The sequence below is a fragment of the Anopheles coluzzii genome, chromosome 2 (genome assembly GCF_943734685.1).
Source record: "Anopheles coluzzii chromosome 2, AcolN3, whole genome shotgun sequence".
Lineage (NCBI taxonomy): Eukaryota > Metazoa > Arthropoda > Insecta > Diptera > Culicidae > Anopheles > Anopheles coluzzii.
In genome coordinates, this window is record NC_064670.1 from 120807173 (window position 1) to 120823883 (window position 16711).

Below are 16711 nucleotides of genomic sequence, written 5' to 3' on the forward strand. Positions count from 1 at the left end.
CTTTCGAGTGTAGCATCTGGTGTGGAGAACACAAGTTGTTTACGAGTTTGCGGGATGGTTTGCCAGTGAAACGTGTGTTTAATTTGCGAATTCTAGAAATCGCGATAATTTTTCAATAGTTTCTTCGCTTTTCGTACAGTTTTCGTTCTAGCGAGATTCGGTTTAGTCTCCATTGGACGTCTGTATTGTATCTAAAACTAGGATCTATTGATGGTATATGAGGTCTTCTCTCTTGAACTTCTGGAAACTGTTATCAATTTCAAGAATTCTAAATCTTTTCACATTAATTTCATTTCACGATTTTTAGTGTTTGATTAAACATCAATAAAATAATGATCTTAACACAATCCACGATATTCCTACCATTTTGTGATGATTTTAAATTCAAACACTACAAATCCTGGAAGTCTCCCAAAAGACTCTCTTCTTGCACCAACGGCTAGACAACACACGCACGGCTAATTTGAACGATTCGGCCAATGTAATAAATTATTGACTACTACCACGAGCCTGGTCCAGAAATTAGACTTCCAACAGACTCGAAGAACAACAATAACACACACAAAAAAACCTCCATAAGATGATTCCGCAGAAAGTGCAGCGCTCGTGCCAAAGCACCAAACAACAAAAACTCACACACTGAGAGATAAAAAAAACCACCTCGGCAACTTCCAAAAGAAACTAACCGAAACCTGTTCCAACGCAGCAGCCAGGCGTATCGCGGGTTCCGCCAGGCTTAGAACCACAGAACAAACAACCCAATTATCGTCGGATTACCTATCGAGCTCGGGCCAGCGATCGCAAGGCTGCTGGATACCTTGGGCGAGCAATTAACATTATTATTGCGCCCTAAGGAGCTGGTTGGGGAGTGTGTTTTTTTTTCGGTTTGGAAAGGCATCTTCTTCGATCGCTGATCGAACCGGACCAAGTGGCCGTTGTCGAATGATACCTAAGGCGAAGAATGGGCCCCTACAACAGCCCAAGACCGAGACCTGTTTCTTTCCAATTTCGATTTCATTTCCATTCCACGATCTCGATCTGTTACACATTGAGTTTTTTTATTGGGGTATGCGTGCGTGTGTAAGTTGATTGTGTTTTTACTCTTCTAATTTTACTTTCTTACACCCAGCCAGCCACTGGATGCTACCCAGTGCTAGGGCTAACTCATCCCTTTGAAAATCGAGAGCGAACGAGAACAATTTGTTCGGTCCAACACATCGGGAGGCGAAAAAAAATGGAGCACAACCGATTACGACTGCCGAAGCAGAATCACAGATGCACAGGGCTATAATTTGGCCGCAAACAAAGTAAAGCGGCTTATGCTATGGCAGGATTAGAACGCTGAAACGGCATAGAGGGCAGAGGCAGACGGTGAAGAATCTCGTCGCGTCGGGGTTCTGAGCTTTAAACCGGCCAGACTGGGTTTTGAGCATTTCGATTCAAATTCAAATTTAATCATTCGGCTTACTTTTATCGCATTATGAGGTAAACGTAGCTGAAGTGAGAAAATTACCGACTAGCCAACGGGTTGGTGGATATAATATGATTTGAAGCAATTTTATTTGTAGTTTTCCTATGAAGAATGTGTCATCTTTGGAGGGAGAAATGCTACCGAGCTGCTTTCACGACAACAATTTCAAGAAGCAAATAACGAAGAACGGTAGATATGTCATCAAAACACGGCTAACTGTTTTATTTGACAAGATACTAAACAGCCCTACAAACTTGTCCATGTCCTTTCTTATTTTTTGGAGCCAGTTTTCCTTCGCTGCAGATCGATCACCCAAACATCTTCATTTCTCATTCAAATTGTATCCCATTTTGTTTCCATCCCAGGTGGACGTTTATCTTCATCGCTGCCAAAGTCCCGGTTCGCCCTACTACCAGAACACCATTGATAAACGACAACAAACCCGTGTAATATCTTATCGAATGTTCGATGAACTTTTAATGCGTAAATCTAGCACCTCGTTAGTGTGAATCCTAATTTGAAATGCAGCAACGGAGAAACCTGAGCTCCGATAACCGAAAAAAACAACCTGGTGCGCTTAGCGGCTCGACACAGTTACGGCGAGCGGCGGCGTGATTTATGCCTTTCACCATCCTTCCGACACTCTTCTTCTCGGTTTCTAGTTCTAGCTGGATCTAGCTCTCCCTCTTCCTCTAATTAATCCAGAAATCGTTATCCAACCAGGTAACATTCGCCACCGAACGCTCTCAGTTGAGCTCCCCCTCAGAAAACTCTCCTCCGAAAGGTTTTCTACAGCGCGATCATCATCGAACCTTGCGCGCCAACGCACCAATCAACCCGTAAATCACTTCCTTATTCGATGATCGTAGCATAACAATAATAATACAGCCACCATCTTTCCCGAAATCCCGAGTCCCGGACGGGAGGGAATTTGCTTGTGACACCGAAACAAACACCCTTTTGCCATAATACTGCCACGGCGGCCCAAAGGGTAGGCGTTGCTTTACATAACTTCCTATGGCGCGCGCGCGCCAGCACCTTTGGTTGCGCGGGCGTCATTAACGAAATTTCGTATGTTGTGCCCCTTTCTTTCAGCTGCAGAGACACACACACACACACAACTTTCTAACGTGCAGCACCTCCCGCACAAAGGGACCGCATGGATTTTGATCGACGCATCGATTAAGACTGCAGCAAGGCTCATGTATCAATAATCGGTGCCTTTTAGCACCACAAGGCAGGAGCGGTGAGTGCAATTTCTTGCGCCATCGGTGAACGGAACATGCACATACCGGCACCGTTGCCGGGTGGTGTGTAAGTAGTGGCTGCCGTAAAGTGAGAAAAGTGCTGTAATTAATTAGCTGCGTAGAGTCAAAACAATTTCCAAAAGCTGTCAGTTACTCTAGAGAGAGAGAGAGAGAGACGTTTGCTCCTTGTTGCCACTAGATGGCGCTCGGAAGGCATAGTATACTTAGAGGAGATTTTTCTTAACGTAATGATCTAAAGGTGATCTATAGGTACAAATAACATGGCCATTAAGGTGTAAATCTCAACCATAGCTTTTGTTCCTAGAGTGGAGTGATTTGGATACAAATTCCCAACAGTCTAAAAAACTGTAACGACTATTCTTCATTAGTCAAAAGGTGTTACTTGTCTGATTAGACCTGTTTTATCGTTACTGTCGTATACCCACGACTTGTAGTCAATGTGTGTTACAAGTCTAGTTCATCAAACATTTAAACGATCATAAACCACCAACAATCATAAACCAAAATACACTTCTACGGTAAACATTTATGGAGCGCGCTCCCCCCAATAGACCCAACATATAAAACACACACAATCAAGCAGTTAATAACTGACACCGGGTTTCACATTTCTTCACGCAACTCAATTGTTTGAGGAAGCTACGCTACCCCCGTTTTCCTAGCCCATGATTGTCACGTGCTAGCCGTTGGCTTTCGGATAGATATGCTAGAAACAATACCCCGCCAGCTCAACGTATCATAAACGTATGCCGCTTTCCTCACGATGTAAAAAAATGGCAAATTTATTAATCCCCATCGTCGCTCCCTACTTAAGTGGCGGTGTGCTAGAGCGTTTTGATGAAGACCGATGTTCTGCAAAAAAAAAAGAAAAGACTTCTCGGTATTTCTTAGTAGAGCTTTTTTTCTTGTTTTCAAATCCCCGTTCAAACCGTCAAACCGGCCAGTGTCAATGAGTTTATTGTTTACCCATCCTGGCCAAACGGTTTTTCCTCTCGCGGTTGCCTATTTTCTAACAATGGTCACATCTCTATCGCGCACCGGGACGGAAAGAAATTCCTTCGCGGTCGGCGAAACGTGCGCTAACGACGTTTGCGCTGGTCAGAATGCTAATTTCGGGCCGTTGCTGCGTTTCGTTTTGGTCGATTTCTTTTCTGAACTGAAAGAGCTACGCGTAGTGCCGCATGTCGGTGGTACAGGCAGCGTTATCAGCTTGCCCGTACGATCGCCACTATGCCCAGTGTCTCCGACACACGTGGTAGAGAGTGAGAGAGGGACAGCTTGGGACAAAAAGGGTCATGCCGTTGGCCAAGAATAGGTACACTTGCGACATAAGCACACCGTACCAGCGGCGCGGGATCCGTTACAGACGTCGCGCGGTGGACGTTACCTATGCGTAACACGTGAGATCTTGAAGATTTTTCATTCGCGTCCCTCCCCGTGTGGCGTGTGTGCCTTTGCATAGGTGTAGAATTCGTAATGTCCAACCACCCTACCTGACGATTGACAGTGTAGCTCGGTATCGGTCCCGCCAGGCGGTAAACGATCATCGGTCAACCGCGGTTCCGTCCATCGTCACCAAGCCTGCTGGCGGCGTGTCAGCCGTTAGCCGTTTATTTATGACAATTAGTGCGTCGCATTGGAGCGACTAAAAGGGATGCGGCGGGATGGGACAAAACAGGAGAGCACTACGACGGACTGTATCTGACGGTAGATGCAGGATGAAGATATTACACGTCGCGCCCAAGCTTAGCACCTTCATTGGCACCTCTCACTAATCTTGAGCGGATCATCTTCAGTGCCAACGGAGAAGTAATGCATATCGCAGCACCAAAAAATAATTCATACGTGGTTGGTTGGTTCGGTGGTTTTATCAAAGCATTTCGTCGATCTCTGTTTCAGTACATGACCTTTTCGTGCATTATAAATGCTTGCTATAATCCAAAGTGAAGCTGCTCTTGTAAGCCAATCAAAATGAATTTACTCTGAGGTTAGCTCTGAGGTCTCGTGTGACACAGTTATTGCTTTCTTGCGACAGTTAATGCTACTCACATGTCAGGTTAATACTTCTCGGCCCCGCTGGATGCACGGTGACACACTATTGCCCTCACAAACACACACACACACACTGACACAAACACACGTTTCACCACACTATAGAATATGCGTTGGGAAAATACTTTCAACCATTCCCCAAACAAACGCACTACACATACACACGTTTGAACCTTAGCCACGCACTAATGCTCAGAACCGTAGTGGCATCATTTCACACAAACTTCTTCTTTTTTATTCTATTTTCATCGAAACATTCTAGACACTCGGGAAAAGGCACTAGACACACACACACTCACTATCCCTCGAAAGGGAGACAGAGAGAGAAACTGCCCAACGATACCTTTTAATGCACTTTTAATGAAGACACTGATGCAGTCGCGAACGCACCCTCACCACTTAGCACTTTAAATCGAACAATAAAATGCATTCCTTTTCGTTGGTTCACAGTTTTCCTACAAGAAGCGACAACTCTGATAAGAACAATGCAACAACAACTGATCCTACGCTACCTACCTCTACAACGCACCGTTGCTTTGTTTACTTATTTTTGCGTATCGCATTTGGCCTACTTAGACGCTGTATGTATGTGTGGGTTCCTATCATTCCTCTATGCTCGATCATCACGTTTTGACAGCAACAAGTAGTGTGCTTGCCCTACTTTACAGGGTTTCCTAAGCGTCCCCGCGTCCTACACCTGCCGTGGATGACTTCTCAATTGTCAACCTCCCCCATCCGCTTTTGCGAATCCTAACCTCAAAGACGCAAATAAAAGATGCAATTTTGTGAGATAAAAGCGAATCAACATCACCGTAACTTCAGCTGAAATGATCGCAATGCTCGGGCAATCGAAAGAATGAACAAACCTTTATGACAACAATAAAGCGCAAACAACATCCTCCTCCTCTACCCCCACAGCATCAGCAGCCATTCTCGGCAGATGCGGCAGAGAAGAGATTGTGCCGGGGGTTTAAAATTAGATTTACCACCACCAAGTGGCGGCGAACAATATGGGCGCGGTGGGTACGCGCTGCATGGAGGGACTCATGGTGGTGACGCCATGAGGTTGAAAATTGCGTACCGTACATTGACTGGCCGGACATTTCCAACTTTGAGGTGGAAAAACTCCCTTCCGAAACGGTACATCATCATGCTGGTTGAGTGGTGGCCATTTGACAAGCAGCGCGCTGACAAGGACACAATCCCCACACGTTTAAAATTGTTGGAATTTCAAGCGGAATCTTCGCCATACACTACACTTGCTGATCTTGCTATTTTGTAATGATTTATACACTTCTATCTACGTTTGACACTAGCTGATTTTCCGCCTAAAGTGATCACTCTCACATACGCACAACACCACAGTGATTGGGTGAAACTGTACGGGAAAACCCCTTTTTTGCATCACTCACTTGCACACACGAAATGCCCCGGACACTGGGATGTTCAAGATTCGCTCGAAATTTTCGTCGCTTTCCGTCCGTACAAAACGCGCGCGCAGAGATCGCGACAAACTCGCATCGCCACGACGATGCGCCACCGGCCGCGGAGATACCGAAATGAAATTTTACACTTGCGGGAAACTAGAACAAACCCGGCACATTTTTACACACCCCAATCCTGTCCCAATCATCACACCCTACACGATCCCGCCGATCGTTGCCGGAGCGGAAAAACTCACGATCGTCGCGTATTGCGTCTGGCTCTCTGTTGGTGTTGGTGTGGTTTTCCCGCACCGCTTATTTTCCTTTCCTGTCGGCTGAACGGGGAAACTGTGGATTTTCCTCCGCACGATCTATTTCTCTCGCGCGATCGCAAAGGTAAACCGGTACACCGGCTCTCTCTCTCTCGCTCTCTCTCTCTTTCAGAGCAAAACGAACGATCGGGAGCATCTCTGCCCTTACGCGAAAATAATGATGTTTTCCTTTCTAAAGAAGTCCCCTCTCCGCCTCGTTGCGCTAGCTTTTCTTTCGGTATGGAAACGATTATTTACACTAGCAAGGTTAAAACACAAATAAAGACCATCCAAACATATCCCTTTTGCTAATGAAGATAGCTAAACTAGCAAAAGGGAAAACTCAGTACCCACTTGAAATCTCCTACGTACATCGGCGTGAGAGAGCGCGAACAAGCAGACAGACCAACAGGGAACATCATCGATGTCGAAAGATATATTTTTAAAATCCACCAACAAGTAGCTAAGCCAGTTGCTTCAACGATTGAGAATACTGGCACGCGAGGTCAGCCTCTTGACATGGGGAACCCTCGGGAGCGCCGAACCATATAAACGACCGATCGTTGCGATCTTTAATGGATTTACAATTCCACTGCAGCCCATCGATATCTGCAGCTCAATGGGCAGTAAAACATTAAATTATAAGGTCAACAATGGTTCCGTATTTTTAAGACATCAACGTCCATTGATCATTGCACTCCCCTCCCTGCGGAATGGATCAGGATGCGCAGAATCAGTTGCGACACCAATGACGCAAAACCAGAGCACAAACATGCGCGAATTATGTCCGAATTTGGGGAGGAAGAGAGAAGGAGGTGGGTAAACAAAACAAACGACCGGCACGGATTTAACTCCGCCAACGCGTGCGGCCATTAAAATTGTCCGTTTGGGGTTTTGAAATAATGAGCGATCAGGCACTAGATCAGCTGCATCTGTTGGCTCGGGATCACAAATCATGCACCTTTTTATGTGTGTTTTCTTCTTCTTCTCATTTGGAGCAGTAGCCGATGAAAACCAAGGCGCCAGTATAGAAAGAGGTTGTATATCAGCTCGCCAGGATTCTTGTGGTTATGGCCGCAACTTTCCATACTAGAAAAAATCCTGCAGGGTCCTACAGGGCCAAACGAACGCACTGTGAGCATCTTTCAGGTTAGTATTGATCTTTAGAAGCTTTAGAGGTGGGAGCTTGGAATCGGACCTACCCGATTCCGATTCCGTATACGGAATCAATACCTGAGCCGATTCCGATGTTGGAATCGATTCCAATTCCGGTGTAGATTCTGGAGCCGATTTCAGATTTGACTCCGGAGCTTGTTCCGATGCTGGAATCGATTCCAATTACGGAGTCAACTCTGGAGTCAAAGACGGAGCCAATTCCAGAGCCGATCCTTAATTTGACTTCGTAATCAATTCCGAAGTTGATTGTGGAGCCGATTTCGGAGTTGACTCCAACTCCACAATCGGCTCCGGAGCCAACTCCGGAATCGATGCCGAGATCGAAATCGGTTCCAGAATAAAAATCGACCAGAGAAACGCAATTTGCTCCGGTAACGGAAACAGCACTGACTCCAGAAATGGAAATAGTTCCGGAACGAGAATCAGTTCTCACATTGAAATAAAAAAAATCAGAAGCGAAATCAGTCCGGGAATCTCCATGAGAATGGATCGTTTTACAAGTAAATTTTGATTCTTTACGGCTATCAATACTTAGCATCATTGGACCCAAAAAGCCAAAACCGACTCCGTTTCGAAACCGATTCTGATTTCGGAGCCAATTCCGATGCCAGAGCCGAACTCCGGAGTAGTGATGGGTAATCCGGAGCGGAGTCATGGATCAACTCCGACTCCGGTGCGCAAAATATGACTCCGGCTCCGGATCATAACTGGATTCGACTCCGGATCAGTCCGGATCAGTCCGGATCACTCCGGATTACTCCGGATCACTCCGGAATACTCCGGATCACTCCGGATTACTCCGGATCAGTCCGGATCAGTCCGGATCACTCCGGATTACTCCGGATCACTCCGGATTACTCCGGATCACTCCGGATTACTCCGGATCACTCCGGATCACTCTGGATCACTCCGGATCACTCCAGATCACTCCGGATCACTCCGGATTAGTCCGGATCACTCCGGATTAGTCCGGATCACTCCGGGTCAGTCCGGATCAGTTTTCGTACATATTAGATGTACGACTTGAAAGTCAATGAACTCATCAAGAATTGTCTAAACGATAATGGACAGTCATTCCGGATCCGGAGTGATCCGGAGTGATCCGGAGTGATCCGGAGTGATCCGGAGTAGTCCGGAGTAATCCGGAGTAATCCGGAGTAATCCGGACTGATCCGGAGTAATCCGGAGTGATCCGGACTGATCCGGAGTAATCCGGAGTGATCCGGAGTGATCCGGAGTGATCCGGAGTGATCCGGAGTGATCCGGAGTGATCCGGAGTGCTCCGGAGTGATCCGGACTCGGAGTCGATGAGTCCGAGGGTTTTCCCGTACGCACCCCCCCCCCCCCCCCGCTAAACAGTCCGGAGCAACTCCGAGTCCGACTCCGAGGGGTGCCGGAGTCGGATCAATCCGACTCCGGAAAAAAATTGTATTTACCCATCACTACTCTGGAGCTACTATCCGGAATCGATTCCAGAAAACTTTAGAGCTAGTCGGAAGCTTTGAGTTTGCCCATCAAGAAACACGGCTCTTTATGCCACTGCACAAATCATTCAGCAGAAGCAACAACACAAAACCTTAAACATGATTTGCGCTCAATGCGCACCACACCTCCAAACACGTTTGCTAGAGCACCGCCTAAGCGTCTTCAGCGCAACCAAACGTCAGATGGGCTACGATTTTTTATGTTTTCTTTTTTCCCCACACTGTCAACATCGAGCCGTCAGTTCGCCTATCTCCCAGGCTCGGGTCGTCCCGTGTTTATAGTTTGCTCTCCTCTTTATTCCCATCGTTCCCCTTTTCCGGAATCGATCACAGGCAGCCCAGCGCAATGGCAGCGATACAGAAAATTCTCAACCTGCGTGCACCGATCGGGACGTTCGTCCGGGGCATCAGCACCAGTGTGCCGAGGTTCGAAATCTTCAAGGTGCAGTCGCCGGAAGAGTTCAACGAGAAAGTTCGCAACAGCAAGGACCCGGTGATCGTGGACTTCTTTGCAACGTAATAACCCGCGCGGTGAAAGTGGCACTTGTTGTCTTTGCTTTTGTTTTTTTTTTTGTAATCGTATCCTCTTTTCCTCTCCCTCTCTCCCACCAGGTGGTGTGCACCGTGCCGTATGCTGACCCCACGGATCGAAACCGTGATTGGGGAAAACGAGGGCAAAATAAAGCTGGCTAAGGTAAGCGCGCCCGTCGTCGGTAGGCTTTTGTTGGTCATTATGTAACACACGGGTACGGTAAACTTCCCCCCTTCCCTCGCTGCAGGTTGATATTGACGAGCACACGGACCTGGCGCTGGACTACGAAGTCCAGTCCGTCCCGGTGCTGCTGGCCATTCGTGACGGGAAGGTGGAGCAGCGGCTGGTCGGTCTGCAGGACACGGACAAGCTGCGAACGTGGGTGCAGAACGTGGTGGGAAAGACGAAATGATGCTGATCCTGCCGGTAGCCACGATGTGTTGGAGCTCATTTTCATCCCTCATCCATTAGATGGATCGAGTACAGCGTGTGTGTGTTTTTTCTGTGTATATGTTATTCATTTTTCCTTCCGGAACGGGGAATGACGCTATCTTCGTTAGGACAAAAGAAACAAAACCGTGTAAAGTGCGTTAGTTAGCCAACCTCATCTTTCCATAGCCTGGAATAAAGCGGTCACAAAAAGTGTAATCCACATGCCGCTACGGGCATGACGTTTTTTATGGTTTTATTTTAATAATTTTCTCTCTCGCCTTCATCCCAAACATTGTAGCAGTTCCCGGGCACGCTTGTAGTTCGCGCTATCCTGCACCTTCATATTCACATCCCCTTTCTTGATAATGGCTTTCGCTTTAGCCGTCAACAGGTCCCTGGCGAAGCCCTGTGTTTTGCTCAAATACTCCACCGCGATCGGCCACGCCTCCTCGCCGATGAAGGAATCGTCGAACACGTGCTCCTGGATGTAGATCTGCTTCAGCTTGCTAAACTTCCACTCCTGCCGGTTCTTGCCCCAGGTGTCCAGATACTCGAGCGCTTCCTTCTGTAGCTTCTCATTCGACTTGGCCGGCACCTTCGCCCCCTTGGTGCCAAGCTTTTCGCGCTGCTTCACTTTGCGGCTCTTTTTTGTCTTCTTCTGCAGGTTGATGCCGGTGACCTGGTCAATAGTCGTACCGCCCATGATCAAGTCCCCGTTGCCGGCCGCTTTCTTCGACACCTTGGCCGGTACGACCGTTTCCTCTCCCATCGCATCATCCTCATCCTGCTGCTGCGCCGCCGACTGAGCGGGTCGCTTTTTGTTTGGCTTTTCATTCTTTTTCTTCTCCGGTTTAGCCGCAGCCACCCCGTTGCCTTTCGTTTTCATTACTGCGTCGCCATTCTCGGTACGCTTTTGTTGCTTGCCTTTTTTCTTCGTCACTTCCATGGCTTCTGCGAAAAATGGAATAGGAAATTCCGGTTAACAAACGAAACAATTGAACAGCCCTCGTTCGCTGTACATTTTACCTGATTTCTCAGCAGTCGCCACACTTTCCGTTTTGATTTGATTCTTTTTAGCCATTTTTAAGCCAACACGTGTAGTCCCACCAAGCAAGCAAGCAGGCACGCCGTTGTGTTTTGAGATGTTTGACAGCTGCCTTTCGTTTGACAGCTCTCACAGGGACCCCGACAGTGTAGCCAGATTTTTGGCAGTTTTCGGTAGGAGCGTCAACATTTTATCGTTAGTTTTTGGTAGGAGTTTCAATTTGTATTACCAGCACGTCCAATTTCATCGCATTTTGTGAAGTACAAACACGGGCCTTAGATGTCAGTGTTGAACTTCTGATTCTGCTCGCTATTGATTTCCATACTTCGTTTGGAGTTTGGGAAATGATTTTATGACTTTTCGGTCAGTATTATGAGAAAATCTGTGATTTTGGTTAGGATAAATTGAAAATCGGTAATTTTAGAGTGGTCATCTGTGAATCGTTAGGCATATCAAAAATCGATAGGAATCAAGGTGTTATAAATGACAAGGTGTAAAACCTCGAGTTTTACCAATTTGTATTAAACGTTGAACTTATAAAAGGCACAAAATCGGAAGGCAGAAGAATTAACAGAAGGCTGAAGGTGTTGTCAGTACAACGATCCGTAAACGAATAATCTTTATTTTTGACATTCGGATTATCGCACAGTTGTCGCGGTGATGGTCATATTCCGATCCGGCACTATGGTCTAATTAGGGGTCAAATCTCCAGGGTACTACAGCTCGGCCATCCTAACCAACAAATTGACCTCAATTTATGTGTAAATATTAGTAATTCAAATTTCGTTAACGGTTTCATACGGCTCACTCCATTTCTTCAACTTGTTTGATTCTAATATGCCATCATATGGCATCTGAGTTATTGGACAGCCCTCAATGTCCCTAATGACATAGCGATCGTTAGGCAATACCTTATGGACTATGTACGGACCTTTATATTTAGGAATCAACTTCTTATTCTGCTGAGTGTTGCTATCAATGTTCCGCATTACTACATAATCTCCAACTTCATATTTAGCTGCTGGTTTATGATTTTTACGAAAATATGCCTCATTGGTAAGCTGAGATTTAATTATATTTGCCGATGCTTCAGCCCGAATGTCGCTTAAATCATTTAGTGTACTTCCACGACGCTCGTCTAAAAACTCCGTTAGTTCATCAATTAAATGACCCCGTTGTTCAATACCAAACAGGAGAACTGAGGGTGAAAACTTCGTACTGGCGTGCTTTGAATTATTCAACGCATATTCAGCATCCAGTAAATGCAAATTCCAATCATCGTGATCATAAGAGTCCGAAAGTTTGCTGAGTATGGGTCGAAGTACGCGGTTAACCCTTTCGACTTGTCCGTTTGCTTGTGGTGAACCAGTAGCGTTGAGTACATGCTGTACCTCATTTGATCTAAGGAAATTTTCGAACTGATTGGACGTGAAGCAGGTACCTCGGTCACTAATTATCCGTTTGGGTCGGCTGTAATAGGAAATGTATTGTTTGAGAGCATTGCATACTTCCTGACTTCCAGTGGAACGAGTCGCGTATAGCTTAGTAAATTTCGTAAATGCGTCTATCACAACTAATATATACTTCTTTTTGGATTTCGTAAGAGGTAGTGGTCCCAGGTGATCAATGTGAAGTGTGTCAAAAGGTTGGGGAGCTTTCGGTATACTGTGGATGTTCTGATTATTAGTTCTAGTGGGAGCTGAATATATGATACATTTCAAACAATTCTTAATGAAAGACTCAACTCTATTCCGCATAGAAGGAAACCAATAATGACAGCTAATTTTTGAAATTGTTTTGTCAACCGATAAGTGACCTATTTTCTCATGTGTGTGGCGGATGATATTATCTACCATCTCGCGGGGGACATAAAACTGAAGCTCTTTTGAGGGTGACTCATGATATACGAAACCATCTTGCAAAACATATCCAGGTAAATTTTCCAGTTCTAGTTGGGACCTAATGCTTTCAATAGTAGGATCACGAGATTGGGCTAGCTGTAGTTGGAAGTCAATATCAAGTTCACTTATAGCACCAATTGCTTCAGTCCGGCTCAGAGCATCCACGTGGGCCATAGAGGAACCTGAGCGATGCTGAATAGTATAGTCATAATTCTCGAGGAATAGGGACCACCGGGCAATCTTCGCAGAAGTGTTACGATTTTTCAGCGTTTGTACAAGAGAATTGCAATCCGTGATTATCTTTAAGGGTAATCCATGGACGTACGAGTGGAACCTTTTCAACGCATATATTACGGATAGAGTTTCCAACTCGTAGCTATGAAGTTTTGATTCTTCTTTAGAGGTGGTTTTAGAAAAATATGCTATTGGGTGAAGTTTCCCATCATTCTGTTTTTGGAATAAGACTGCACCGAAACCGAATGAGCTCGCGTCGCAATGTAGCTCCGTCTCATATTTGGGATTAAATATAGCCAAGACAGGAGACTGGACAAGTTTTTGACGAAGGGTTTGAAATGCTTGGATGCAGGAATTATCAAAATCAAATGGCACATCTTTCTGAAGAAGATTTGTAAGAGGTTTAGCTATATGAGAAAATGATGGAACGAACCTACGGAAGTAAGAAAAGAGCCCTAAACATCTTCTTAACTGTTTGACATTAGTAGGCATAGGAAAGTTATATATTGATGTAAGGTGTTTTCCACTAGGTCGTATACCAGAGGCACAGGCTTCGTATCCAAGATATTCCAAATTAGTGTGGGCAAATTTGCATTTATCAATGCGCAGTTCAAGTCCATTTTGTTTAAGTTTCTCGAGAACAGAACTCAACGTCTCAAGATGAGAGTGAAAGTCATTAGAAGCTATTATGATGTCGTCCAAGTAGACAACTAATTTCTCGGAATCTATAAATTCGCGTAATATTGAATTTATGAATCTCTGAAATTCCGCGGGGGCATTTTTAAGCCCAAAAGGCATCTTTAAATATTCATATTGCCCATCAGGTGTTACGAAGGAGGTGTACTTAATTGAGCTTTCATCCATCTTTACCTGATGGAAACCGCTTTTTAAATCAAGCAAACTAAATACACTTTTACCACTCAGGTGTTCGAGGCATGTCTCAATTAACGGTAATGGAAAATTATCCCTTACTGTTATTTTATTCAGGGGCCTGTAATCGACGCACATACGCACTTCACCACTTTTTTTTCTAACTAGCACAAGGGGAGAAGCGTATGGGGAATTACTTGGTTGAATGACTTTATCATTTAACAATTGATTTACTATCTGTCGCACTTGATTCCTCTCCCCATAGGAAAGTCTACGTGGCTTTGCATAAATAGGGGTATCATGAACGAGATTAATTTTCATGGAATACTGAGGATATTCTATATTCTCAATAGGATAGTTAGTGTAGCAATGATCAAATGCGGACAAAATGGCAGCAGACTCTTTAGGCGAAAGTTGCTTCCCGATATCTAATTCAAGGGGGCTGTCAAATATCTCCGACACACAAATGTGGCTAAAAGGATCACCTACATCAAGGGACTTAACAGGTTTTGGTATCTTTTCGAAATCTGAATTACCCTCCGGTTCGCGAGCATAATGTGCGGGAATCATACTTGGATAGTGTGTAAGAAAGATTCTAAATTTTCCTAAAAGGTCACGACCTATTATGAATGGCCAAGGCATACTTCTAGCAGGTAAAATGATAAGCGAGTGTGTCACACTAATATTACGAATTATGATCCTGCACTCCACTCGACCTAACGTCGTGAGCATAGTATTTCCTAATCCTCGGTACCCAGAAGGGGTAGGTTGATGCGGAAAGTTACCTGGTACTACATTGTCTGCTATTAGACTTACAGGGCTGCCTGTATCAAAAAGTGATCGTAAAAACGTTTGTTCGCTCCATGTATGTTGGATATTGAAACTAACACATACCGTTTCAATTTCGCTAAGCAGTATTTGGTCCGCAGTTTCCTCATCGAATCCATGGGAACCCAGATGGTGCACCGCAGCAGTCGTAACGGGCTGGAAGTTTCGGCACTCTCGATGTGTATGTCCCATTTGGTGGCATTTAAAACAGGATCCCTTGGGGCGGCGTGGCATTGGGCAAGCGCTTTGATAATGGCCGAATTGAGAACAGTTAAAGCATCTGGCCGGTTCATTATTGTTGTTCTGCGCCCATTGACGCGAGGGGCCAGTGCCGCGGGGTGGAGCTGGGGGTTTAGTGCGTAACGGTGCTGGTGTAGGAGTCACGCCACGAGTTTGACGAAAAGTTTCGTATTTTTTCAGCAGGGTTTTAAGGTGCTCGAGCGATTTTGCAGCGAAACGTATGGATGACGTATTAATAGGATCATCAATTCCGTCAATTATAATATTGACCAAGTCTTCCTCTGGAATGACGGTGCCCGCTATTTGCTGCATTTCCAACACATACCTTGTGATGCTTTCATGTTGCGAGAGATGTCGTGCCCTTAGTTTTTTAAACACTTCTTCTAGTGAAGTTTTTGATGTGAAAGTACTAATAAGGTCAGCTTTCAGTGTCTCATAGGTGCATGCGCCTGAGGTTTTAGCAAAAATGGCGGCGGTGTCGGTGAGCAGGCGGCGCATACAGAAAAATTTCAGCTGGTCGTTTAGTGTGTACAAGCTACATACTTGTTCAAATTCTCGAAACCAGTGCTCCACCCCTACTCCTCCTCTTTCACCACTAAATTTTCCTATGAAGTCTTCAAAGTTGGGTACATACACTGGCAGCACTGTAGGTAGCGGCAAAGGGAGCGGTGGTGACGATGTTAAAGATGGCGGCACTGGCTGCGCTGTAGGTAAAGGCAGCGGTGGTGGTGATGATGATGATGGTAGCGAAGTCGAAGCGATGTTAGATGACTTCAGCATAGCGATTTTCTGACGAAGTTCGAGCACTTGCAGCTCCTTCTGCAGTGTTTCTAATTCCGTCTCTAACCCGCCAGAATTAGCTGTCTTGACAATTTCTTGCTCGTCATTCATTTGCTTTATCGCCAAATCCCCAGTATCAACACTTTCATGCGTTACTTCGGGCGCAAGCTTTTGTTCGGCTACAACGTGACTTCTAGGAAATAGCTCCTCGTACAACATGCGGATTTGAGCAATCGTAGCGGTTGGAGGCACCGGCACTTTCGCGTTCTCCAGCGCACACAACATATCTTCTTTAGACGGCATGGCACAATCCCACTTCTGAGATGTAAAACCTCGAGTTTTACCAATTTGTATTAAACGTTGAACTTATAAAAGGCACAAAATCGGAAGGCAGAAGAATTAACAGAAGGCTGAAGGTGTTGTCAGTACAACGATCCGTAAACGAATAATCTTTATTTTTGACATTCGGATTATCGCACAGTTGTCGCGGTGATGGTCATATTCCGATCCGGCACTATGGTCTAATTAGGGGTCAAATCTCCAGGGTACTACAAAGGTGAAGTTGTTCAGAGCAAAATGACATTTCTCGACTTGACACATCTCTTCCTGGGGCTCCGGTATGAAAATCGGGGAGGGCTGGTGCGGGGTAATGAAATTTGTATG

General features: G+C 45.5%; 4 protein-coding genes across 5 annotated transcripts in view; 2 read left to right on the plus strand and 2 right to left on the minus strand.

Annotated features, from left to right (window-relative positions):
* The window catches only part of LOC120951731 (uncharacterized), a 218876-nt gene that overhangs the window by 75378 nt on the left and 126787 nt on the right, over window positions 1–16711 (plus strand). The gene's annotated exons all lie outside the window — the stretch shown is intronic.
* On the plus strand, window positions 9430–10366 carry LOC120950727 (thioredoxin, mitochondrial). Its single transcript, XM_040368984.2, has 3 exons — window positions 9430–9702; window positions 9799–9880; window positions 9966–10366. Exons 1-3 carry the CDS (start codon window positions 9533–9535, stop codon window positions 10128–10130), a joined length of 417 nt encoding a protein of 138 aa, XP_040224918.2. The 5' UTR covers window positions 9430–9532; the 3' UTR covers window positions 10131–10366.
* LOC120950726 (uncharacterized protein C7orf50 homolog) lies at window positions 10362–11286 on the minus strand. Of its 2 annotated transcripts, none has more exons than XM_040368982.2 (2): window positions 11177–11286; window positions 10362–11098 (listed from the first exon to the last, which is right to left on the minus strand). In XM_040368982.2, the coding sequence occupies exons 1-2, from the start codon at window positions 11229–11231 to the stop codon at window positions 10431–10433; spliced, it is 723 nt and encodes a 240-aa protein (XP_040224916.2). In that variant the 5' UTR covers window positions 11232–11286; the 3' UTR covers window positions 10362–10430. The 2 variants fall into 2 exon arrangements, with proteins under 2 accessions (XP_040224916.2, XP_040224915.2); XM_040368981.2 differs by having other exon boundaries at window positions 10362–11101.
* LOC125906699 (uncharacterized) lies at window positions 11177–16591 on the minus strand. The gene is made up of 2 exons (XM_049606672.1): window positions 15095–16591; window positions 11177–12665 (listed from the first exon to the last, which is right to left on the minus strand). Exons 1-2 carry the CDS (start codon window positions 16349–16351, stop codon window positions 12645–12647), a joined length of 1278 nt encoding a protein of 425 aa, XP_049462629.1. The 5' UTR covers window positions 16352–16591; the 3' UTR covers window positions 11177–12644.

Excerpts from the sequence above, each read along its gene's own strand:
- LOC120950727 (XM_040368984.2), top strand. The coding sequence starts at position 9,533 with ATGGCAGCGATACAGAAAATTCTCAACCTGCGTGCACCGATCGGGACG. Across the intron at positions 9,703-9,798 it reads ATCGTGGACTTCTTTGCAAC|GTGGTGTGCACCGTGCCGTA; the intron begins GTAATAACCCGC and ends CTCTCCCACCAG. Across the intron at positions 9,881-9,965 it reads GCAAAATAAAGCTGGCTAAG|GTTGATATTGACGAGCACAC; the intron begins GTAAGCGCGCCC and ends CCCTCGCTGCAG.
- LOC120950726 (XM_040368981.2), bottom strand. The coding sequence starts at position 11,231 with ATGGCTAAAAAGAATCAAATCAAAACGGAAAGTGTGGCGACTGCTGAG. Across the intron at positions 11,102-11,176 it reads GGCGACTGCTGAGAAATCAG|AAGCCATGGAAGTGACGAAG; the intron begins GTAAAATGTACA and ends CATTTTTCGCAG.
- LOC125906699 (XM_049606672.1), bottom strand. The coding sequence starts at position 16,351 with ATGCCGTCTAAAGAAGATATGTTGTGTGCGCTGGAGAACGCGAAAGTG. Across the intron at positions 12,666-15,094 it reads TGCTTAGCGAAATTGAAACG|CCGACCCAAACGGATAATTA; the intron begins GTATGTGTTAGT and ends TTCCTATTACAG.